Here is a 25472-nt window from a genome sequence, read left to right on the forward strand (position 1 = left end):
TGTCTTAAGACATACATTTTTCCCTTGACTTATGAATATGACTCGAGGGCGTCTGAGTGAGAGCTGCACGCTAACGTTAGTTATCTGAGGTAGCTATAGCTACTTAGCTAGTCTGAGTGAGAGCTGCACACTAACATTAGTTATCTGAAGTAGCTACTTAGCTAACTTACCAGAGAATCCAATAGCAACAGATATTGCTCTCCATGGGCCTCATTCATAGAACGTGCTTAGATCAAATTTTGATCTTACCGTGTCGTACGTAGAAAACCACGTCAACGTAGTGATTTATACAATTTCAACGTGAGTCAATTTGATCGTGGAAACGATCGTAGCTCGACGTCGAGTATTCAACTTGCTTACGCACATTACCTACTGGTTATGCAGAGTTATTACAGGCATGTGAGCCGCACTGCCTAGTGTAATTCATGCAAGTGGCTCGTAATAAAATTAACGATGTTGTTATCAGCCGAGAAATTTAAAGATCAGTCAAGATTTAAAAGGAACTGATGTTTCTGATTGTATTTCAGTCTTCCTTTATATCCCTCCGTAGCTGTCTATCTCCCCTTCAACATGCCTAGTGCGTTCCACAACGGACCTTGCCGGGCCAAGCTCTAAATTATACTGGATTTTCTCCAGTGTCAGGGAGTGAGCAGCCATATAACCCTCTGAGCAATAGACGTCTTTTCAACCTCGCGTCTACAATATAAACCAATATAAACCAGCTATATTACGGCTATATTTTCTACTTATCTTAAATGCATGAAAACCGTTATTAAACCCCTCTAAACTGTCAGAATACGTCCCAGACGTCATGTAGTATGAGATTCATATAGTCTAGCATAGTTATCCTAGCAGAAGTGGTGGTTTAAATTGCGTCTATACGTCGCTGTCCTTTAACCCAGAGAAATGCGGTCTGTGTCTAAACCTGTTTTAGTCTAGCAGCACGTTGAGTTTAAATTAATACCCTAAACGCCTGTAGATTGTCAAAATATGTACCAGACCGTCATTTAGTCTGAGATTCCATGTAGTCTAGCATAGTTATTCATGCAGAAGAGGTGGTTTAAATTGCGTCTATACATCGCTGTCCTTTAACCCCGATAAATGCGGTCTGTGTCTAAACCTGTTTTAGTCTAGCAGCACGTTGAGTTTAAATTAATACCCTAAACGCCTGTAGATTGTCAAAATATGTACCAGACCGTCATTTAGTCTGAGATTCCATGTAGTCTAGCATAGTTATTCATGCAGAAGAGGTGCGTCTATACATCGCTGTCCTTTAACCCAGATAAATGCGGTCTGTGTCTAAACATATTTTCTACTTATCTCAAATGCATTAAAACCGTTATTAAACCCATTCTATTGTCCTTACGCTCTACTCTATGACTATGAGGCTGGGAAGACAAATCGGCAACACACTACATGAACTGAATTGAGATTATATAGAAAAATAGTCATAGTACCTGGTGTTGATGACTGCAGAGGAGAGTCTATCATTGTAGAGTCATCAGTGGCTTTTCAAACAAAGATCAAAGCACATGAACAACTTTAAACAGGAACAAGTAGCACAGAATGAGAGGAAAGACCAGTTATATTTTAAAAATACAAACGCATTGCTTACAGGCATATTCTTCTTTGTCCTTTTCTTTCAATTCAAAGAGGTCCATAGAAACTGATCGTTAAAAGGAAATATCGTTAAAATGTGCTTTCTTAAATACAAATTAATTATTAAATTGAGATGGGTGAACCAACATTGTGACCAAACTCACATGGATTTGGGGGGCATTTTTTGAGCATTTGCTTCACAGAGGCCTTCTGCAACCCTGAAAATTGAAAAAACAGCACATAATAATCGCATTACGTTTTACTACATGTAACCGGTTGGTTATTATTTCCAGTTTGCGGTTAATGTAATTTTGGTTAACAAATGCTTTCTTTCGCTACGATTGGAGACGGGTTACCACGTGACCATGGGACGTATTGAATATTGAAACATAGACGTTTTTTAAATTTCCAATTTGGCCTATATTTAGCCTCGATTTGGCCTAGACGTCTACGGGCCATTTAGACGTTGTTTAGACGTCTAATCAACGTAAAATTGCTCACTGGGGTGTCTCCCAGAGACACTGTCTGACCTGTTCCATTACGGAGACCTGTAGCTTCTACAAGCCCCAGTTCAACCCCGGCCTTAGTCGCTTCATTCTTCACTGCTTGGGTAAATATATGTATCTCTCGTTATCTTTCTTGATGTCACACACACGTACACGCACGCAGACACACACACGCACGCACACACACACACACACACAAGCACACACACACACACACACACACACACACACACACACACACACACAGAGAGAGAGAGAAGACACACTCTTTGAGAACATCTTTTGTGTGTTCTTTGTTGTACTTTAGGTCCTGGAGTTCCCAGAGTGACTGTTCACAGCACAAGAGAACATTTCAGTAAGCACTTTTTTCTCTGAGGATTTTCATGTTCCACTTTACACAGCGTGTCCACTAGATGGAAATGTTGAGCTATATATTCGTCTGACCAAAATGGACTCAGAGGCGGTGTCATGTTTTTTGTAATTTAATAATTAATTAATTTAATAATAATTTAATAATAATTTTGCCATTTAGCAGACGCTTTTATCCAAAGCGACTTACAATTACGAATTACAGGGACATTCCCCCTGGAGTAACTGAGGGCTAAGTGCCTTACCCAAGGGCACACTAGTAGTGGTGTGGCTTTAGGCGGGATTTGAACTCACAACCTTCCGATCACAAGTCCAACTCACTATCCACTAGACCACCCCTACCCCCACACAGAGAGAGAGAGAAGACACACTCTTTGAGAACATCTTTTGTGTGTTCTTTGTTGTACTTTAGGTCCTGGAGTTCCCAGAGTGACTGTTCACAGCACAAGAGAACATTTCAGTAAGCACTTTTTTCTCTGAGGATTTTCATGTTCCACTTTACACAGCGTGTCCACTAGATAGAAATGTTGAGCTATATATTCGTGTGTACCGTACATTGCATACAGCTTGAGCAGCAAATGACATTGAATGCTGCTGGGACATCCCCTCTCTATAAAAAGTGCATTACTTAACAATATATTAGTCTGATTTTTTTCATGAAGAGGTTGATATAGAAAACAATCAAGTAGTTCGTACAATGGTTCCAGCTGTTACTCCTGAACACTGGAATGTCTCTTTGTACATCCAGCTGTGTAAATGTCAGTATCCCACGGTTGTTCTCCTAGGGTACACAGTGCTGGAGGACAACAAGCCTCTGTCTCTGGCCCTGGAGGGCAAACGGCTCCCAGACACGTCACAGCTGACCACCACGGTAGGCCTACTGTAGAAGAAGACGAACAGAAGAATGTTTTATTTGCCATGCAATCAACTTGTCAGTCAATTGTTGGAATTTTGTATTTTTGGGTTCTAGGCACAGGGTCAGCCGTAGTCGGCGCCCATGGAGCAATTTCAGGGTTAAGTGTCTTGCTCAAGGGCACATGCAGCTCCCTCCTGAGGTGGGGATCGAACCAGTGACCTTTCGATTTGCTAGCCAGCCTCTCTAACCTCTTTACTGTACACGGCGGAAATCACCTTCACTCTTATTGTGGATTCAGCCATATGCAGCCATAACATGAGCCTAACTCATGTTCATATTGCAGACGTTCACCTCAAGCTGGCCTTACCACAGGGATATGAAGAAGGCCTGCACCCTCTCCTGATCATCGTGTGAGCTTTACAAAACAGGAAAGCAAACATGAAAATATTCCTCATAATATAAGACATTTGACAGAGACACATGGACACTACATTTGTGAGCAAATCATTTGAAAGGAAACAGGTTTCACACAACAGGTTTCACACAAAAGCGTCTCATAGAAGAACATGATTAAAACTAAAAGCAAAAAAATCACCCAGTCATCTTTGTCTTACAGGGATGAAGCTCCTGGTACTCAGGCAGTCACAGACAGGTTCTCTCTGGACTGGAAAGGTACTGTGCGGCTATATGGAAAGGTACTGTGCGGCTATATGGAAAGGTACTGTGCGGCTATATGGAAAGGTACTGTGTGACGTTTTTAACGTCAGTTGCTACACTGTGTTGGTATACCGGTCGTCACTCGTCACTCAAAGGCAGGGGACAAGGAGGGAGTGCATCAAAACATCTAACCTTTTGTGTGTCCCTCTGTAGCCTATGCCCCCCACCCCCCCCTTCCCCTCCCCTCCCAACACCCCCACCAGAGAGCATTGAGAAAGAGGATCAGAGGTACACATTTTGTTTGACAAAAATTGAGGATTGTGGTTGTCAGTGCAGTACACATGCTATCCTGCTGACTTAACTAAGCTCACACTCTTACTGTAGGGGGTTAAAATGCTATATCATCCCGTGAATTATATTCATGTGCATGATTCATCTTTTTTTCAACAGGCGTTTGGTGGACTTCTCGCACTAAAGATGTTGGCAGCAACCGACAACGTATTCAAGTGTGCTGCAGTGATGGCTCCCATTACAGACTTTAAAATCTACAGTGGGTTGCCTAAATCATTGTTGCTCTTTTTTTTTTATCATATATTTTTATTCAATCGTTTTTTTATACAACAGTGCATAACAACACGTGTCATTTTTGCTTAAAACAACTATATTAAAGTTACATTTATATTTATCTTTGTTTTCATGAAGAGACAAACTACTATGTAGTAGTTGACAGATGTCATCCTCTAACTTTTGATGTTCCATTTTTGTTCACTGTGAGTTTCTAGAACCGTGCGTCTCCTCGTCCTATCGCAAGTGTACGGGGAGGCCGTAGACCACAGGCGCAGCTCCTATGATGTATTTGAGTTGGGTGGCCTGGCGGGAGGAGTCCATGTGGTCCAGGAGAGCGGCCCCAGGGCCTGCAGACATCCAGGACTGCAGCAGGGCAATGGTGAAGCGGTCCATGTCCACGTCGGTAACGTCCCACAGGTTCCCCAGAACCAACGGGCTACAGGGCAGAGCAGACGGGACACGCTAAAACATCCGGTTCACAGACACGCACACAGCAACTGATCACGCACTCAGTTTTTTTATTTCAGTACCTTGTATGGGCAGATTGGGCACTAAAGTAGAATTATCAGGGTTCCCACACATTATGAAACAGCACCTTTCAAGGACATTCAAGACTCAATTCCCTCAAATTCAAGGACCCAACACGGCATAGTTTGAGACAGAACTAGAGAGGGGAATTCAAGCACTTTCAATGACCCCATGTCTATTTTCAAAAACTTTGAAGACCTTGATTTCTTTTTCTCAAATTCACACACTTTCAACTTGTAAAAGGATTTCCCTTTAGATTCAATTTAATTGGCAGAGTACAGAGACAAGGAAACGCTGTGTATTCGTGCATGCGTCCCTGGGTTTAGCCTGTCTGTCGAGTCTTACCAGCCTGCCATTAGGTAGTTGAGGATGATGCCAGACCCCTCCAGCTCCCCACGCACAGCCAGAGCAGCACTGCTGCAGCCAAACAGCATACAGGCGGCCCTCATCTCCTCCTGCAGGATCTTCTGTCTGTCGAGGAAGCGTGCCCCTGCTCCGTGGCCCACGTAACTACGGCAACAGAGAGCGGCACGTGAGCAACACAGGAAAGACTGGGCAACCTCTGGGCCCGGTTGTGACCCCGATTCTTTTCTCTGATGCAGGATCAGATCTATCTGGCTGATTTTGAGTCGTATAGGGGAAATCAGCCAGCTCGAAAGAGTCGGGGTCATTCTGATCCAGATTAAACGTTTTGAACACCTGGGCCCCAGTATTTTCAAAATGTCAAACGAGCTCAGAATGATAGTTCAGATGTTTCTTTTGCGATACAGGATCAGATCGAGCTGGCTGATTTCCCCAATACAACTCAAAACCTGCCAGATACTAGATCTGATCCGGGATTGCAAAAGAAAGAATCTGGATCATTCTGATCTAGATTAAACATTTTGAAATACCACACAGAGGAGCTGCAGCAGACATTTCCAAACAGAAGTAAGTTCCAGTCAACTCAATTGTGACATTTCCCTACTCACATGTAGAGATCTTTAGTAGTGACAGCTTCCTGCAAGTGGTCAGTGTCGGGAGCAGCCCCACTCACACCTTGCCAAGCATACCCACTTGAGAAGGAAAAGGGAGTGAAGGAAGGAGCGAGAGAGAGAGAGAGAGATATTAATAAGAGACAACTCCTAAACAGCAGCAGACATGCAGTACAGTATGTACTGGCACTAGGCTCACCTGGAGCAGAAGAGGTCTTTAAGTCGCTCCTCTGTTTCTGGAAGGTTGGCATCAGGGTTGAGCACGTAGAACACCTGCTTAGGGTCCACTCCTCGATTCAGGACGCACTCAGGGTCAGACTGAGGGGAGGAAAAGAGACAAGCAGTACGCCCGCGTCACTATTCAGCTTGAAACAAATGAGTCACTAGCATTAAAAAAAAAAAGTCATAATTTGCTGCATGCATCTGACTGTTAGTTAACTGTTACTGATTTGTTAGTTTGCTTGTAAGCATCGCCCTCTAGATGGACGGGTTAAGCCCGACTCTCTCCCGACCAACTTGCTCATCCATGCCTGCCCGCACCCAGCTAACTGACCAGGCTAACTGACCAGGCTAACTGACCAAGCTAACTGACCAGGCTAACTGACCAGGCCCCAATGTGCCGATTCAAACAGTGCTTCATCTCACAGTTCTCAGGGCACAGTGGCCCAGTAGGGAGGACAGAGAGGGCATGCGGGTCACGGCACGGGAACTGAGGCAGGAGATGGTCTCCCACGGAAGCTTCTGGAGGTACTGCGGAGGAGGAAACATGATAGATATTACATCACAGCGCTTGCAATACGTGAACAACAAAAAAAAGCATAGTAGTACGTCACACAAACTACCACACTGTGCTTTGTTGTCCGCAGGGTATGTTGACATCGTGGTGCACATTTGAGTGACAGAGTTGCGGAGAGATGGGAAAAGTGTGTGTGTGTGTGTGTGTGCGATCCCTCATAAACACATGCATGTTTATGAGGGATAACTGAGATTATGTGACCCCCCCTCCCACCACTAACCTTGTCCAGGATGAGCACCACATGTCCCTGTGGCTCCGCCCTCTCTCGCAGCGCCGACACGGCCGCCCGCAGCAGCGCCACACACTCCTCCGCCCGCTCCGGACACAGTCCCTGGGCGAACCATCGCACGTCTCCCAGGGAGAGGAGAGGAGAGGCCGACAGCAAAGCCTGGAACACACAGGGTTAATGAGAACCGCCTGTTAGTCAACAGAGAGACCGTGTACTCGGATCAATGGACCTATCGCTAAGCCACGCCCCCTTTGAAAACTCGGAAAAACAAACAACGCTTCACTGACAGTGACTGACTGACCGTGACTGAATGATATTCAATGACTTACAATGGCGGGAGTTGGCAAATTTCTGATTTCTGCCACAGCAAGTAATAGACATATTTTTTTAAAGATGACAAGAATATTTAGTCTAGAAGCTTTTCACCATCAGATATTAGCAAGTTGTTTGTCCGAGTTTTCTGCCTGTAGTGACTTTTGCTGTGATATGATTGGACAATTTCTATTTTGGGGCGTGGCTTAGCGATAGGTCCATTAAGACTCCCTTTCCTTTCACATCCTTTTCTGAGAGGGAGGGGCACACACCTTGAGCATCTCTTCAGAGGTCTGCACTCCCCAGGCAGTGAAGGTCTTGTGGAGGTGCTTGGTCTGGGTGATGAGCTTGGGGTCAGAGGTCAGGGGCAAAAGAAGCCCCCGCCAGCAGCCCAGCAATGCCTCCATCTTCTCACACAATTTCTAAGACAGGAAAACAAGCGGGGGGGGGACGGACGGACAAGAGAGGGAGACAAGATTTAGGGGCAAATCAAAAACACCCACATGAGGAACAACCGTTAGACATGCATCCACTTGCTTGTTAAGCATCGCCCTCTAGATGTACGGGTTAAGCCCGACTCTCTCCCGACCAACTTGCTCATCCATGCCTGCCCGCACCCAGCAGAGTGACCGCCCGCCCCTGCCCTTACCTCAACGCGACTGTCCAGTGCCCAGCGTCCTCCCCACCACTGGGTCTTCTCCGACTCAGAGCTCACCACCTTCACCTGCTTCTGGATACTGTCAAACTCCTGAAGCAGCCAGCTTAAAGGGTGCTACACAGAGACACAGACAGACAGACAGACAGTCAGTATATGTATATGTGTGTGCGCGCACGCATAGGTATCAAGCAACAATCAACGGTGTAATACACATGTAATAGACATGTGTCTGCGTGTGTGAGTCAGTGAGTGAGTGAGTGTGTGTGTGTGTGTGTGTGTGAGTTCCTCACCTGCCGCTGGGCGGTGTGGATGCAGACGGTGACAGGAGAGGAGCCCCTCTCCAGACGGGACAGCAGGAGGGTGTCCCCAATCTCCCCTGGCTGCACCCTGGCCACCGAGAGCAGACACACCGTCACCCCTACAGAGAGAGAAGTCAGGTCACCATGCTGTAAACCACCAAAACACAACTCGCATTCACTGACAGTTTGCTCCTGGGTGTTAATAAGCTTTATTCAGGGTTCCTACAAGTTCCAACAAGTCAAATGTAAGATCTTTTTAGACCTTTTTATAGACCTCTTAGAATATAATTTGAGACCTATTCGCGACACCATATAGCTTTTTGTCATCGTCGAGGTGATGAAATTAGGGATTTCACTGAATTGGCAAATTGGCATTTTGGTTCTAGCTTCATTATGTTCTGCGTAAATAGATGTGGTCGGACTGATTTCCTTGCAGGATCTCATTTTTAAGAGCTAGCACATAATTTTTAGGCAGAATAACTGACATTTTAGGCAGAATAACTGACATAAGGTGCATAGCCTGAAGAGATGGGTCTTGATGTAAAACCCTTGAGCTGTACTCAGGGTTCCCACACCCTCTGAAACATCAAATTCAAGCACCTTTCAAGGACTTTCAAGACTCAATTCCTTCAAATTCAAGGGCCCACCACGGCATAGTTTGATCTAGATGAGAATGTATATAATAGGAATGACCATGAACGGTTTTCAAATCTAACGGCGTTATGTCGGTTTAAAATCTAGCTAACTAATTAACCGTAGTAACTAGTATGGTTGTTTTATTCCCTTCTACATGTTACCTATATTTTTATTTTAGAGAGAGACAGAGAGAGAGAGAGAGGGGAATTCAAGCACTTTCAATGACCCATGTCGATTTTCAAAAACTTTTACGGCCTTGATTTTTTTTCTCAAATTCACAAACATTCAAGGATTTCAAGGACCCGTGGGAACCCTATGTACTGTACCTTTAGGGAGGTTGTTTATTTGTTGGATGAACTGTTGGCAGTGGTGCTGTGGGAAGGCGGAGGGGTCTGCGGTAGGAAAGGCGAAGATGTTCTCCAGCTGAGCTAGTCTCTGCTCCAGAGGGACCGTCCCGGTCCGGGCAGGGGGATCGTCTAGACTCAGAGAACCCAGTTTGTCTGTCAGCTCGCTGGCGTTCTTCTTCAGCTTCCTACAGAAGGAACACAGCAACAAGGTCACTGGATCTTCTCTGACGGAACGACTTAAAAACAATACTACAATAAACACAAAAACAAAAGGAGGAAGAAATAGGATCAAAGAGAGATGCTCATCTCCTGATCTACCCCCTAGCCCCTTGTGTAGATCTGATAGGCTAGGTTGAATCGATTGTTTTGGAAGGCAACTTCCATGGCACTATTGATCATTGCCAATCCCAGGGGGGGGAAGGGGCTGATTTGGACTTAGGAAAGAGAATATGGGTGACTGACCTGACGCGATTTGAGAGATGTCGGTTCATGTCATGCTGGGTAGTGACACCCACGGACTGGGCATGGAGCATCGCCGTGGTGACCGGGTCCTGTTGCCCCAGCAAGAGGGCCAGCAGGGTACAGAGGCTGGGGTAGAGGCTGGGCGGGGGGAAATGCTGAAGGGCCAACCAGGCAGAACGCAGCAAAGACTGCACCACCTCAAGAGAAAGACCATCTATGTGGAAGGAAAGGAAAGAGAAAGAGGGAGGGGGGGGGTTGTTACTCGCCTGTCTTGTCTATACAGATCACTCAGATTCAAACAAAATCTCTTATGTCTCAAATCTCTCAACAGAGCTCTCAGATGCACACCATGGAAGACTAAGTAAGTAAGTAACGTTTATTTATATAGCACAATTTTACAATGACAAACAGCCGCCCAAAGTGCTGGTAAAAGAAAAAAACAAGATATACAGATATAAAACAGATAAAATAGATCTAAAAACATGGTGCGATACAAATACAAGTGCAGAAATAAAAGTGCAAAAAGTGCAGTGTCGGGAGGCAGGCTCACCTCAGGTCAAAGGCCAGGGAGAAAATAGCTAGTTTTTTAAAAGCCTCGACTAGTGACAGAGCAGGGCCTCTCGTGACGCTCACCTGGCACGGCGTTGGAGTGAAGGGGGCCTCCGCTCCTGAGCTCAGACAAACAGTCTCTCTCTCCGTCACCACACAGGTCCCTCCGCAGGACCTCAAAACCAGTGCCTGGGCCGTCCACAGCCATGCCTGCAGAGAGACGAGGCAAAGTGGAGTCAACAGTGACATTAGCCTCAGCGCTCAGGGATGTTACAAGACAACGACACTATGGCATCTTTCAATCCACACACACACACACACACACACACACACACACACACACACACACACACACTTACTGGATGCGGCAGACTCCTCAGTCTCAGTGTCGGACGCTCTCAGCTCTTCAATACTGCTGTCCATCATAATCCCTTCCATGTCCTCGTCGATTGTCCTCAACCTCTCCGGTTCCTCCCCAGTGTCCGGTCCCCCTGCTCCGGCTGCTGCAGCAGCAGCCTCCCTCCCGGCAGCCTGCTGTCTCCTGGGTCTGCCTCCTCTCCTGGCTGGGGCCGGCACCACCTCCACCACCTCCACCTCAGAAGAGGTGGAGTGGGAGACCGCTGTGCTAACCTTGCGCCTGCCCTGCCTCTTGGGAAGGGACTTCTTCTCCGCAGGCGGCTCCGGTGCCGCTGGCTGCTTGCGGACGCGGGTCGTTCTGGTGGAGGCGGTCTGCTTTTTTGAGGCCGCCGGTTTCTTCTCTTTGAGCCCCTTCTCTTGGGGGTCGGCCTCTGCGTCACTCTCGTCACTGAATTGCACCTAGGCCAGGAGACAAAAGGTCAGAACCGTGCTGCAATACCCGTGGCAGTTTGCTAGTGATTCTAACACTCCACCATACCAATTAATTTCAAGATGCACAAAACAGACCGACATATACAAATATGATAGTAGTACAAGTCTTTATGATCAGGCCTCTCTAAAGATCATATAAGACGCTGGATTATGAAAGCCCTAAAATAATTTGACCTCCTGGGCCCAGTTGTTAAAAAACGTTTAATCTGGATCAGAATGATGCAGATTCTTTTTTGTGATCCAGGATCAGATCAAGCTGGCTGAAATGACTCAAAAAGGCTGGGGCGGCTGTGGCTCAGGAGGGAGAGCCGGCGTCTAATAGGTAGAGCCGGCGTCTAATGATCGCAAGGTTGGCAGATCGGCAGTTCGAGCCCCAGCTGGCCACATGTCGAAGTGTCCTTGGGCAAGACACTGAACCCCAAATTGCTCCAAATGAGCGGGACGGCGCCTTGCATGGTAGCATGCCGCCATTGGTGTGTGAATGGGTGAATGAGAGGCCATTGTAAAGTGCTTTGGAATAAGGCGCTATATAAGTCAGTCCATTTACCATTTATCTTGGATAGCCCAAAAAAATAAGCGGGATCATTCTGATCCAGATTGTACGTTTTGAACGACTGGGCCCTGGCGTACCTTGAAGCGAGACTTGTTTGTCTTCTTGGGGGCTGCAGGGACAGGCTGGGGTTTCTCCTGAGATGGTGACGCCTCTTCATAAACCTGGAACGCCAGCTTGGGGGCCGCCTTCGCTCCTCCTCCTCCTCCTCTCGGTGCTCTGGCCCGCTGGACAGGGGTGCAGGCCACCGTGGGCACCTCCGTGCTGAAGTAAAACGAGCTGAGCTCCCTCCCTCCAGATCTGGCCTGGGAGGGTTTCACCATCACTGGTGTCATGGGCGGGGCCAGACACTTGCCACTTGCTTTGATGGAGGACAAGGAGAACGTCACTTTGTTCTTGGGGACTCTGGGCGTCTTGGCGTCTTTCGGCTTGGCGGCGGCGATGGCCGCCGGGTCTTCCTTCCTCGTCTTCCTGGCCGAGGCTGGGAGAGGCAGCGGTTTGGCCTTGATGTGGTGCGTCTCCACGTCCCCTTTGGGTGCGTTCCAAGTCCAGGCGGCAGAGAAGAGCTCCTCCGGGGAGCAGTCCCTCTGGGCCGCCAGGGCCAGACATGCGGCCAGGGCTTTGGCCGCCAGCAGGCCCGCCCTCAGGGGCCCCAGGTCCGGAGAGGGCTTGGCGGTCACGAACGCCAGGCCGGCCTCCAGGATCTTCCACGGCCCGTGGCCCTTGTCCAGCTGTAGCTCCAGCCCGGCCAGCGCCATGCGCAGGTAAACACTGCCCACCACGTCCTGCAGCAAGGCTGGTTTGGGGAAGCGGTTCGCAGGGCCGGAAACAACACCGGGGAAGAGCCCGGCCAGTCTGACGGCCAGTTTGGCGGTGACGCTCTTGCAGCGGGCCAAGGTGGCCAGGTGGAGCTTGCGGCTGGCGCGGGCTTCCGCCGGGCCCAGCTGGAGGGCCAGGTCGGCCTGTGCGGTCGCCCAGCGTACGGTGACCCGGCCCAGGCTGGGCTCGGAGCAGCAAGGGCACTGGCAGTCGGTCCTGTGGTCCAGGGAGGAGGGCCAGCACTGGGGCCGAGCTTTGAGCGGCGGGGAGCTGGCCGGGTCCTTCCTCTCCACGGGCTCCTTAGGGAGCCACCTGGTGGTCAGGAAGCTCTTGGAGTCCTCCACAGGGCTGGGGATGGGGTTATCGGGCTTCCGCCACGGACGGCCTTTCCTCGGTTTGATCTTCACCTCGACCTTCTTCTCCTGATTAGAAAAATCTAAGAGGTTAAAGAGAGCAAAAACGTTGTTAGCATCGTTGGCCACGGGACTCGAAGAGTTTCCAACAGTAAGAGGCACTATTAGGGTGAAGTTGACTAACCCATGCAGAGTTCCAGAAGGTTAAAGACTCTGTCCAGGTCCAGTGCACTCTCCACCCTCTTGCCCTTCATCAGCTCCAACTCGGCCTTCAGCACCAGCAGCTCTGCACATCTACACAAGGACAAAGACACTCAGAGTTTCAGAAGCCAAAAGCATGTTTTTTCCAATTCTTGTTCCAAGATTGAAAATGCAGAAAATCGTTGCTCAAAAATGTAAATAAATGTTCAGCATACTAAAAGAAAAAGAAAGATGTTTATACAACTAGTATTGCTGAGAGACACAGACACACACCCCACACCCCCCCCCCCCCCCCCCCCCCACACACACACACACACACACACACACACACACACACACACACATACACACACACACACACACACACACACACACACACACACACACGTACTGGCTAAGAGCCTGCAGCTTGGTGGCCAGTTTGAGGGCATCCAGACACTGGTGTCTGGCCTCATCTACGGCCCCGGTGCTGCTCCTCACAGCCACCATCTTCAGCGAGCAGCTCAGCAGCTCTGACATCACCAGCCACTTCATCAGCAGGTTCTCACCTGCAGGGGGGGGGGGGTCAGAGGTCAACAGGACAGACTGACACACAACACCAGGTTATCACCTGCAGGAGGGGGGGGGTCAGAGGTCAGAGGGAACGGGTCAAGAGGACAGACTGACACACAACACCAGGTTATCACCTGCAGGAGGGGGGGGGTCAGAGGTCAGAGGGAACAGGTCAAGAGCACAGACTGACACACAACACCAGGTTATCACCGGGGGGGGGGGTGGGGGGTGGGCAGAGGGAGCAGGTCAATAGAACAGACTGACAACCAAATTAACCTCAGCACGACTTGCAGACGGACGGGCCTAAAGGAGTATCGTATAAAAGGTAGGCACATCTTACCACTGTTTAAAAAATGGGGTACAAGAGTGAGGATTTCCCTTGGGCCACATTCAAGAGGTTTATAGACACTTATTCTACGTGGAGTGGGGGGGAACACCCAAACCATGGTCAATGAAGCTTCATGAGACGACTTAGCCAGTCGATGCCGCAGTCTATGAACTACAGTACATGTGGTGGACAGTATGCCAGCCCGGCCCTACCTTGGTTAACGAAGCGTGCTTCGATGTTACAGTTCGCTCCGTACAAGTCTTTCCCCACCAGCGCCACCAGCAGACTGGCGAGCAGCTTCAGACTCGCAGTGAGGGCAGTGTCTGCAGTCTTCAGTCCTGGAGCACACACACACACGCACACACACACACACACACACACACACACACACCATCAAAACAGCAATGCAACCAAAACACCTCATTCTCATACCTGTCATATCATCATATCATCATAGATTTAATAAAGCAACAGACGGCATATGATCACTAATGACCATTAGTAATGGGGCCACCCTGCAAGCTAAATACAGATATGATACTATACATGTAGATAGTATTATTAAAATCCCACCTGGGAACACCACCACTAGTGTGCCCTTGAGTATGGCACTTAGCCCTAAATTACTCATTTACATTTTTGGCATTTAGCAGACGCCTTATTCCAAAGCGACTTACAATCAATACATTTGAATACTAAGCATGTGAATCAGCAGTCCACCATTCGTTGCAGGAAGAGTACTCTAGCTCGGGCCCGGGGCCACTGATAGAAGGAAAAACCTTCTCCCTATCGCCTTCTACTAAAACTTTTTTTTTTTTTTACTGGAGAAACTGAGAAACAGTACAATGGGGGCAATAGAAGTTCTAGGGACACAGTAGAGGGGAAAGCGGGTGTCTTTAGGAGACGTAGTGGTGAGGGTCGGAAGATGTCTCAGGAGGAGCAGTTAAGATGTAACCTGAAGAGATGGGTCTTCAGTCTACGACGGAAGATGGGTAGTGACTCTGCCGTTCTGACAGCCGTGGGGAGCTCATTCCACCAGCGGGGAGCCAGTGTTGTGAAGAGACGTGATCGGGCAGCCCGACTGCTGTGTAGAGGAGGTGGGGCCAGTCGGCCAGCCGAGGTGGAGGAGCGGAGTGAGCGGGCAGGGGTTTGGGGGGTTACCATTTCCTTCAGGTAGGCAGGGGCTGTCCCTTTAGCTGCCTGGTATGCAAGCACCAGGGTCTTGAATCTGATGCGAGCTGCTATCGGGAGCCAGTGCAGGGTGCGAAGGAGAGGGGTGACATGCGAGTATTTGGGGAGGTTGAATACCAGCCGGGCAGCAGCATTCTGGATGAGCTGCAGAGGTCTAATGGCTGAAGCGGGGAGCCCAGCCAGGAGTGCATTGCAGTAATCCAGGCGGGAGATGACCAGTGCCTGGATCAAGAGTTGCGCTGCCTCTCTGGTAAGGAATGGTCGTATCCTTCTGATGTTGTAGAGGAGGAATCTGCAGGAGCGAGCCGTTGCTGCAATGTTCTCCGCACAGGATAGTCGGTTATCCAGGATCACTCCAAGGTTCTTGGCTGTCAGGGAGGGGGTTACAGTAGAGTTCTCCACTGTGATGGAGAAGTCTTGGAGAGGGCAGGCTTTCCCGGGGATGAAGAGGAGCTCGGTCTTGTTAAGATTGAGCTTGAGATGGTGGTCAGCCATCCAAGTTGAAATGTCAGCGAGACATGCTGAGATACGGGTTGCCACGTGTACATCAGACGGGGGTAAGGACAGGAAGAGTTGAGTGTCGTCTGCGTAGCTGTGGTAGGAGAGCCCATGTGAAGAGATTACCGAGCCAAGAGACTTGGTGTAGAGGGAGAAAAGTAGGGGCCCTAGGACGGAACCCTGGGGAACTCCAGTGGAGAGGGTTCGTGGAGAAGATAGCGATTCTCTCCAGGTCACCTGGTAGGAGCGGCCCGCCAGGTAGGAAGAAAACCAGGAGTGTGCGGTGCCAGAGATGCCCAGGTCTGAGAGGATGGAGAGAAGGATCTGGTGATTGACTGTGTCGAAGGCAGCAGACAGGTCAAGGAGAATGAGAACAGAGGAGAGGGAGGAAGCTTGGGCAGAGTGGAGGGCTTCCGTGACAGCAAGGAGCGCAGTCTCAGTGGAATGCCCAGCCTTGAAGCCGGATTGGTGGGGGTCTAAGTGATCCATCTTCCGGAGATAGTCAATCAGTTGCTTAGATGCCGCGCGTTCAAGGGTTTTGGAAGGGAAGGAGAGAAGGGATACCGGTCTGTAATTGTGGACAGATGATGGGTCAAGGGTAGGTTTCTTGAGGAGAGGCTTGACTCTGGCTATTTTGAAGGCCGCTGGGACAGATCCAGTGGATAGGGAGGAGTTGATTAGGGTGGTAAGGTAAGGAAGGATGTCGGCGGAAATGGATTGGAGAAGGGGGGAGGGGATGGGGTCAAGAGGGCATGTGGTTGCCCGCTTTGATGTGATAAGTGTGAGAATCTCATCGGGGGAGAGGGGGGAAAAAGATGACAATCCAGAGATCGAGTGTCGAGGGGGGAGTTTGGAAGGGGTGTTAGCATTGTTAGTGGGAACAGTGTTAGCATTGTTAGTGGGAGGAGGGAGCGGTGGGGGGAGAAAGGTGCTGCTGATGTCGTCCACCTTTTTTTCAAAGTAGGTGACAAAGTCATCGGCGGACAGGGAGGAAGGAGGAGGGGGAGGAGGTGGATTAAGGAGTGAAGAGAAAGTGGAGAACAGTTTTCTAGGATTAGAGGCAGAAGAATGTATTTTTGAATGATAGTAGGATGTTTTAGCAGCTGATGCCGAGGAGGCGTAGTTGGCAAGGAGAGAGTGATAGAGGTTAAGGTCATCAGAAAGGCCAGTTTTTCTCCATTTCCTCTCAGCTGCTCTGAGCTCTAGTCTACAAGCATGTAGCGTTTCAGAGAGCCAGGGAGCTCGAGGAGAGGATCGAGCTGGCTTCAAGGTTAGTGGACAGAGGGTGACGAAGGATGAGGTGAGAGCGGACAGAAGGGTTGAGGATGCCGCATCAGTGGATAGAAGGGAGAAGGATTCGACAGAGGGTAGGGAGGATAGGACAGAAGAAGAGAGGGCGCTGGGGGACAGGGTACGTAGGTTACGACGAGAGGGTCTTAAGTGGTTAGAGGCTGAGAGGGAAGAGGAAGTTTTGAGGGGAAGGGAGAAGGATATAAAGTGGTGGTCAGAAACTGGAAGAGGGGTAACGGTAAGGTTGGAAGTGTGGGAAGATCTGGTGAAGACAAGGTCGAGCTGATTGCCTGCCTTATGAGTCGGAGGAGAGGGGGACAGGGTAAGGCCGAAGGAGAGGAGAAGGTCAAGTACTACAGATGAGAGAAGCTTCTCAGATTGGAAATTGAAGTCACCTAGTAGTACGAGCGGAGTGCCATCATCAGGGAAAGAGCTGGGAGACTGTCCCTGTAATGTTTAATTATAAGCTGTTTTGGTATAAAAGCGTCTGCTAAACGGTTCAGATGTAAATGTAAAGGGCCGCTTGGTGGCGTAGCACACTAAGGCGTCAGCCGTGTAATCGCAGGGTCCCTGGTTCGATTCCGACCGTCGACATATCCTGCATGTCACCCCTCTTCTCTCTCACCCATCTTTCCTGTCAATCTCTACCGTCTCTATCCCAATAAAGCAGTTTTTTTATTATTATAGAAATACAAATACAATTTGAAATCTAGGGTGCTGCTGACCATGCTGGGTGATCTGTTGCCGTAGGCCTTGTGGCAGCGTGCCCGTGTCCAGACTCAAGTAGGCACTGCTGGTCTGGAGGGTTCGGGCACGATGCAGGTACCAGCTCTTAGAGTACCTCTGCTCTCGGCCCAACTCATTCAGCACCTCACACAGGTAAGGCACCCCAAGCTCCACCTGGAGACATGAAGAGGTACAGGAGAGTTTGAGAGGAGGAGGAGGAGGAGGAGGAGGAGAAAAGGAAACAAGAGATGGTGAGGGTGAGAGAGCAATGGCTACTTGTACGATCCCTTTGTCGTTTATAGTACCGACATCGGCTAGCGTTGGCCTGACCTAGTGGATAGTGAGTTGGACTGGTGATCAGAAGGTCATGAGTTCCAATCCCACCTGGGAACACCACTCTCTAGTGTGGCCTTGAGTAAGGCACTTAGCCCTAAATTACTCCAGGGAGAATGTCCCTGTAATTGGAGATAAAATTAACTGATTTGAATAAAAGCGTCTAAATGACGAAAAATGTCAGTCAATCTGCTACGGCCTAGTGAGCTTCCTCTGTTGTGTCTGTCTGTGCGAGTGTGTATCACTGTCACAAGCTTGTGTGTGTGTGTGTGTGTGTGTGTGTGTGTGTGTTACCTGTCCTGTGCTGTAACAGAGCTGAGCCCTCAGCAGTTTGGCCGTCATAGAGAGAGAAGAGGGTCCCTCAGTGGTGGAGCTGATGGAGTCAGAGGTCAGACACTGCTCTGCTTCCTCCAGTTGGCTCTGAAACAGCCAATCAAAAGGTCAAGATAAAACACAACATTTAGCTTACGTGATGTAGCTGAATAGGGTTTCACCCGTTTGTTTAGGCCTCGTCTACACTTGACATTTAAAACCAGACTTCTGATATACAAACATGACGATCAGATCACAACATGTGTCCTCACCTGGTATTACAAACACAAAAAATGGTGGTCAGCCGGATGCCAAAACACAATCGGGCCACAATGTCAACACAATGCGACTCTTGTGCATAATCTAGACCTGTACACAGGGTTCCCACACCTTCTGAAACATCAAATTCAAGCACCTTTCAAGGACTTTCAAGACTAAATTTCCTCAAATTCAAGGACACAACACGGCATAGTTTGAGACAGATCTAGATGAGAATTTATATAATAGGAACTATCCGCTCACAGACAACAATTAAAAAGAGAGGCTTTTGAATGTAGAGGCTTGAACACTAGATTCTCTAACTAACCTTCTCTACCCCAGCACAGCAAAACAATATATTGTGAAATATGTGTAAAGTCATTTTTTTGAGAGAAATTCAAGCACTTTCAATGACCCATGTCTATTTTCAAATAGATTTTTTTTTCTCTGAAATTCACAAACTTTCAAGGATTTCAAGGACCCGTGGGAGCCCTGTGTACAGTTATCATAAAGTAGTATGTGATCATCCTGTTCGGATGACAAAAGGATTGGATTGAAGTGTCAAGTGTAGATGCGGCCTTAGATGTCATGCGTCTGTGAAGCTTATGTGAAGCCTCAACCCTATCAGCAGGTGAGTTACCTGTGCTGGTCCAGGGGCACCCAGGTCGAGAAGCAGTCTGGCAGAGTGGCACAGGGAGGTGGCACAGCCTTGGGCATCGCCAAGGCAACGGGAGAGGCCGATGGCCAGCTGGTAACTCTCAAGAGCCTGCAGAGGCTAGGATGAGGAGAGGTGAAGTGAAGAGTTGACATGATGCAGTCTAGTAACGGACGCACATTGGATCTATATCCTTTAAAAATATGCTGAAGACTTTTATGTTCTGTTCGGCTTTTAATTGAGTGTATTTTTTAAAGAGTTAAGCAAGGCTTTTTTAACCGATTGATTTGTTTTTTATGAATCGTTTTAAAGCTGAACTTTTTTTCACGTTTTAATTATGTTAGCTCATGTTTTTTGTAAAGCATTACGAGTCTAGATTAATTTGTATGATTATGTGGTATACAAATAAATGTGCCTTTGTCTTCATAACCCCTACCCGTCAAAAGGCAAGATGGAGCCATAAACCCTTCTGCTCAAAACTATCAGATCCCTTTCAGATCTGAATGTGCCAAAGGGCAGTTGAAGACTAACACTAACTGATAAGTCTCTTACCTTGCCCATGAGTTTGTAGAGAGCAGCGGTGAGGGCGATGGAGGAACAGGTCTGTTTGGGGTTCCTGACTGAAGGCAGATCTTTACGCTTCTGCAGCAGAGAGGACCACTCTCTCAGCGCCCTGTCCAGAGGCTGGCTCCGCTCTGAGGAGACAGACAGACAAACACCCAGGTCAACCCAGGTCAACCCAGGTCAACCCAGGTCAACCCAGGTCTGGTGGATTCTAACCGGGGAGGCGGCGATTGAGGTGATTATTTGAATCTTCAGGGTCGAGTATTTCAAAATTTTCAAATCTGGAGAATCAGAATGATCCAGATTCTTTTTTGCTAACCAAGATCAGATCAAGCTGGCTGATTTCCCCCCCCCGTACTACTCAAAATCGGCCAGATAGATCTGATCCTGGATAGCAAAAACTTGCATTGTCCAGATCTAGATTAAACGTTTTGAAATACGATGGTCTAGCAGGACCAGGGCTGGCCACCCCTGTAAACAACAGGCTGACAGACATCCTAACTGAGGTCTGACACACACAAGGCTGATGCTGTTACAGGATTCCTCCCCATCTTCCGCCAGAGACTAGACCCATCTCTTCAGGCTACACCTTAACTGTCCCCCCGGAGAGATCTACTACCCGCCCATACTGTCCCTCCTGAGACATCTACTACCCCCCACCATACTGTCCCTCCTGAGACATCTACTACCCCCCACCATACTGTTTCTCCTGAGACATCTACTACCCGCCCCCATACTGTTTCTCCTGAGACATCTACTACCCGCCCCCATACTGTTTCTCCTATGTCCCCCCAAAAAATCACTTCTTCTAGCCGACTGCCAATGGCTCCAGGCCTGAACATAGATTACTTGTTCCTGCTATGACTGGTGGATAGATGACTCACATAGACAGTCGAATGTATTTGTTGTAAGTCGCTTTGGAATAAGACGTCTGCTAAATGCCAAAGATGTAAATGTAATTCTTTACTGCTCTCTGCCGCCAAGTCGAAGCCGAGCCCCTCGTACACCAGGTGACTGTCCTGCTGCTTCTGCTTGTCCTCGTAGTCCAGGTCGTTGCTGCTCACAGGAACGGCGTCGCCCCCGGCCCGCTCACTCACATCCTGCAACTTCTTCTCTGTCTCGATGGCCTAGAAAAGGGCCAGGAAGAAATCCCAATGGTCAGTTTTAAGGCTTAAATGTCCATAAAGACACATAAAGAAGGAAAAGGGGAAAATGTTCAACTCCTGATACTCAAATTAGGGAGCACCGACCTCCTGTACGGTCTTCTCCAGGGTGCAGATGTAGAGCCACAAAGAGGCGTGGGCCTTGTCATCCTTGAGCCTATCAGCATTCTTACTGGTCTCTTGCTCCTCCTCCAGCAAGCGCAGGGCCTCTTGGGTAAAATCAACTGCCGAGCTGCACAGTTGCAAAGAATTATTATTATTTATTTATTTTTTTATATAAAAAGAAGGCACTTACGTGGGCCATGTTTGTGTGTTCTGTAAATCGTTCACTCTACAGTTCAAGGTAAATCCTACCAGTCTGTCTGTTCGCTGAAGTCCTGGAAACACACCACCTGGGCCATCTCACACAGGTAGACAGCACGCAGGTGTGTGTGGGAGCTGCTCTCGTGGCAGATGTCCAGCAGGTCACAGAGTGTGTTGTAGCGCTCCTCGGTGGTGTCTCCTGACACCTCCCTGTAGACGCGTAGCTCCTCCTCGAGGAGACAGAGCATCACGCCCTCGTCTGGGACGTTACACCCAAAACCGTCGCGCAGAGTCCTGATTCAGAATGGCTTTTATTACATCTCAATGTACAAGTACACAAGAGTAAAATTCTTCTGGCTTTGGTTCCTCAACATTGGCATTCAGATACAAATGTCAACGTTAAGTAACAAAAACGAAAGAATGTTCAACAACATGACAGGGGAGGGTTACTCCAATCAGTCGCTCTGTATGCGTAACATTAAATGGTAAATGGACTGCACTTATATAGCGCCTTTATCCAAAGCGCTTTACAACGGCCTCTCATTCACCTATTCACACACGCATTCACACACCAATGGCGGTAAGCTACCATGCAAGGCGCCCGCCCGCTCACTGGGAGCAATTTGGGGTTCAGTGTCTTGCCCAAGGACACTTCGACATGTGGCCAGCCGGGGCTCGAACCGCCGATCTGCCAACCTACCTCCTGCGCCACAGCCGCTCCAGTAAAAATATAACCTTTACTGGAGGAGGAATTTAGAAGTACTGGAGGGATGATGAAGTATTTAAGCGAACACCACAGGGCAAGTTACAACCACAAACAGTTCAAGTCATTAATAGAAACTCAAGAGAAGGATAAAGGAGACAAGATGAAAAATGTACCTCCTTGACAACACACAGACACTTGACAACAACAGAAGCCTTGTGAACAGTGGATCCCTACTAGTAACCAATACCTGAGGCGTGTGTCCTCCTGACCGGCCTGAACGGCATCCACCTTGATTTTGACCCACAGAGAGACGGGCTCCGTCATGTGACCCGTGACCCGGTCACCCAGGGCCTGCAGCCACAGGATGACCCAGTCCAAGGCACGCTCCAGCTGACCGCTCCAGCGAGAGCTCTGCACCGCCATCATGAAGGCCCAGCTCAACTGGAGAAAGACACACCAAATGTGTTGATGAACAATATCTGAATGGAGGGGCACCTCTCTCTGATATGCTCTCTCTCTCCCTGTCAATCTCTACTGTCTATCCCATTAAAGCAGAAATGCCCAAAAAACATATTTAAAAAAACAAACAATACAACAAAAAAACAACAACATCCGATTGAATTCATGTACAGTAGCTCTTTCCCAAAGTATCAATGACTTTCACATCGAAACCTATCCACCCACGGAAATGAGGCATCCACTCAAATCTACTAACAAATTAACATGTTTAGAGACGCCTAAGCAGTGTAGTAGCTCACTAAGGTGCATGCAGCGTAATCGCAGGGTCCCTGGTTCGATTCTGGCCATCGACCTATCCTGCATGTCATCCCTCCTCTCTCCAACCCATCTTTCCTGTCAATCTCTATCCCAATAAAGCAGAAATGCCCTAAAAACATATACAGTATATATAAAAAAAATGAAGATAATCTACTAACAAATTAACATGTTTAAAGGGGGTAGGTATCACCTTATCAGACAGAGAGGCAGGGCAGTTCTTCCGTAGGTCCTGGTACAGGATCTCCAACAGAGTGAAGGCCTGGTCGTACAGCCGGCGGTTGTAAAGAGCACATGCCAGCCTATTCACTGCTGTGACTATAGAGAGGACGGCAGACACACACACAGACACATCAGCCATCTGGTATTAACATGCTGGGGCTGAACCAGATTAAATGAGATGCCACAATCGGTCAGTTACCTGCTTGGACGAGCATGTCGTCACTGGGCAGTTTGCGGACTTCAGTCATCATCCGGCCTGCTGTGGCATTGCAATACAGCAGTACTCTGTCTAGTGTCTCCCTCTTCTCCAGCTGAAACAAAACAACAGCATTTTCATTCAAATTAACAATTTGAGCTCAAATAAATGTGAATGCTGACTAAACAATTACCAACAACTTTATAAACTAGGGCCATGATCCAATGGCCTGAACTGAAGTAGAATTCCAAAGAGGATAAAAACTCATTTGGGTGAGAGCTGGGAGCCTTCTTACCTTCGAAGCAAACAGGCTCTCATAGGCAAACACAAAGCCCCGGTACATGCTGAAACACAGCTGCTTCTGAATTTGGCTCTCGGGCAGCGGCGCCAAATCCTGTTAAAGAGCGACATACACACCCACCCGACATGTTTCTGTGAGAACATTGGAAATTCTTCCACTACAGCATTTTATCATGATACAATCAGGGGTGCAAATTGGGGATGGCCCAAAAAGGTGACACTTTTTTATTTTTGCCTGAAAACGAAGGAAATGTATCAATGGTCTAACCGTGTAAGTAGCGGCAGCCCTGACCATAACACCCTCATAATTACTTGGAAAACAGTTTACACTGACTGTTATCCACGCTGTCTGGAATTGTACCTAGCTGCCTGAAGCTAAAAGTTATTTCAACAGCAGCAGAGTTTAGCAGACAGGAAGATTAGTTAGCTCACGCATCATGTGACTTGGATGAGACTTAGACATAAAAACGGCTAATTTAGCAGAAAGGTGACAAGTCTGCACGCCTGACAATGATAAATGTCACCAACCTTCTGTGATCTCTTCTGTAGTAATCGATGGTACTCCTGCAGAAACAAGAGCAAGGCGAGCAGGCCTGCTCCACTCAGACCCTTGCTCTTGCCTGCCTCCACTGCCCACACCACCATCCCGCATCCGTACAGGACAGCATGGGCCACCGGGTCCTCTAAGGCAGCAGGGAGAGACCTGAGGTCCCATGCACAGTCTGTGAACGCCAGCCGACAATCCTCTCCTGAGCTCAGGGAGCGATGTACGTCTACTGCCCGCCTGCCCAACACCAGAGCTTGCCTGAGTCCGTTAAAACACCCCTTGACCCTACCCATAACACCGTCCATCAGTCCTGAGGCCAGACCCCAGCAGCCTGCCTTACAGAGGAGCTTTGAGTTCATCAGCACCACCTCACAGAGCGTAGAGAGGCAGGGTTGCTCCGAGAGCTCCCTGTCCCCTTCCCCGCCTTGTCCCCCAGTCCAATGGGCCAGGAGGTGACTGTGTGTCTCCTGTAGGAGGAAGGAAGCGTCCTCCTCCGTCAGAGTCCCACAGCTCTTCTCGTACTGGGCCAGGGCTCTATTTGTGTACATGGGTACTTTGGAGCTCGAGAGAGGAAGTGGACTCCCCCTGTCAAGCAGCAGCAGGAAGCCCAGGGACTGCATCTGGCAACGGAGCTTGTCCCTAGGGTTTAGGGGGGTGTTGTCTTGGACTCCTGACAGTCCATCCCACAGCACGGTAAAGCATTCCTGCACCAGAACACGGAAGTCCCCGGTCTATGAAGACACAGTCAACAACACAACAGATTGAGCAGGTGTACACAGTAAAAACTCGATGCATTATACTATCCTACATTTAAAAAGCAAGTACTTCTGCTCCTTTTACCTGTGGAGCTGGAGCAATCCTTTGGTAGAGCAGGGTTCCCAGGTGGCTAAACGGACGGTGCACTCCCTGAGAGCTCAGTTTCCTCAGTATGTGTAAGATGATTTTCTCCATGTACAGAGGACTGCTCTGAGCCTTAAACTCCCCAGAAAGGTCATACCCGGAGAGGGCAAACTCCACCAGCTGGATCAGACGTGTGACGTGGTCACTGTCCGGGGGTCCCACTCCCAGTTGATGGTGACAGGCTCGGATAACCCGGTCACACAACTTTTGACCTTGTCGCCCAGGTCCAGCCCTCACGAAATTCTGTAATGAAAATACAGTTACTGTGTAGTAGCCTACATGGCAAGGCCGACTACATGAATATCTAAAGCCAAAACATAAACGAATCTAGAGAAACGTTTTGAATGATACATTCATAATTGTCCCAACGTCAGCTGCTACAGAGGAGTAACGTTTAGCTAAATAACATATTTAATGTTTAAATAATAATAATAATAATAACATCACTCACCTCCAACTCTTCATGTAGCAGACTGGTCTCCTTTGGACCAGCTGTCCGCTTGATGTATTCCTCAACTGACAAGACCTTCATCTTCAT

General features: G+C 48.5%; 1 protein-coding gene across 1 annotated transcript; it reads right to left on the reverse strand.

Moving 5' to 3' along the window:
• Nucleotides 1-4788: 4788 nt before the first annotated feature.
• Nucleotides 4789-25472, reverse strand: LOC308149877 (separin-like; the record flags this gene model as incomplete). The annotated part of the gene is made up of 31 exons (XM_080522758.1): nt 4789-4990; nt 5428-5592; nt 6054-6137; nt 6256-6374; nt 6702-6806; nt 7073-7240; nt 7666-7815; nt 8043-8165; nt 8342-8469; nt 9313-9518; nt 9796-10009; nt 10429-10554; nt 10704-11160; nt 11824-12998; nt 13100-13209; nt 13508-13664; nt 14209-14334; nt 17701-17875; nt 18329-18454; nt 19245-19379; nt 19812-19954; nt 20791-20950; nt 21074-21218; nt 21341-21583; nt 22243-22436; nt 22963-23087; nt 23191-23302; nt 23483-23581; nt 24016-24765; nt 24875-25054; nt 25386-25472. 31 exons carry the CDS (start codon nt 25470-25472, stop codon nt 4789-4791), a joined length of 6489 nt encoding a protein of 2162 aa, XP_080378884.1.

The sequence above is a fragment of the Nansenia antarctica genome, assembly GCF_963989245.1.
Source record: "Nansenia antarctica genome assembly, chromosome: 2".
Lineage (NCBI taxonomy): Eukaryota > Metazoa > Chordata > Actinopteri > Argentiniformes > Microstomatidae > Nansenia > Nansenia antarctica.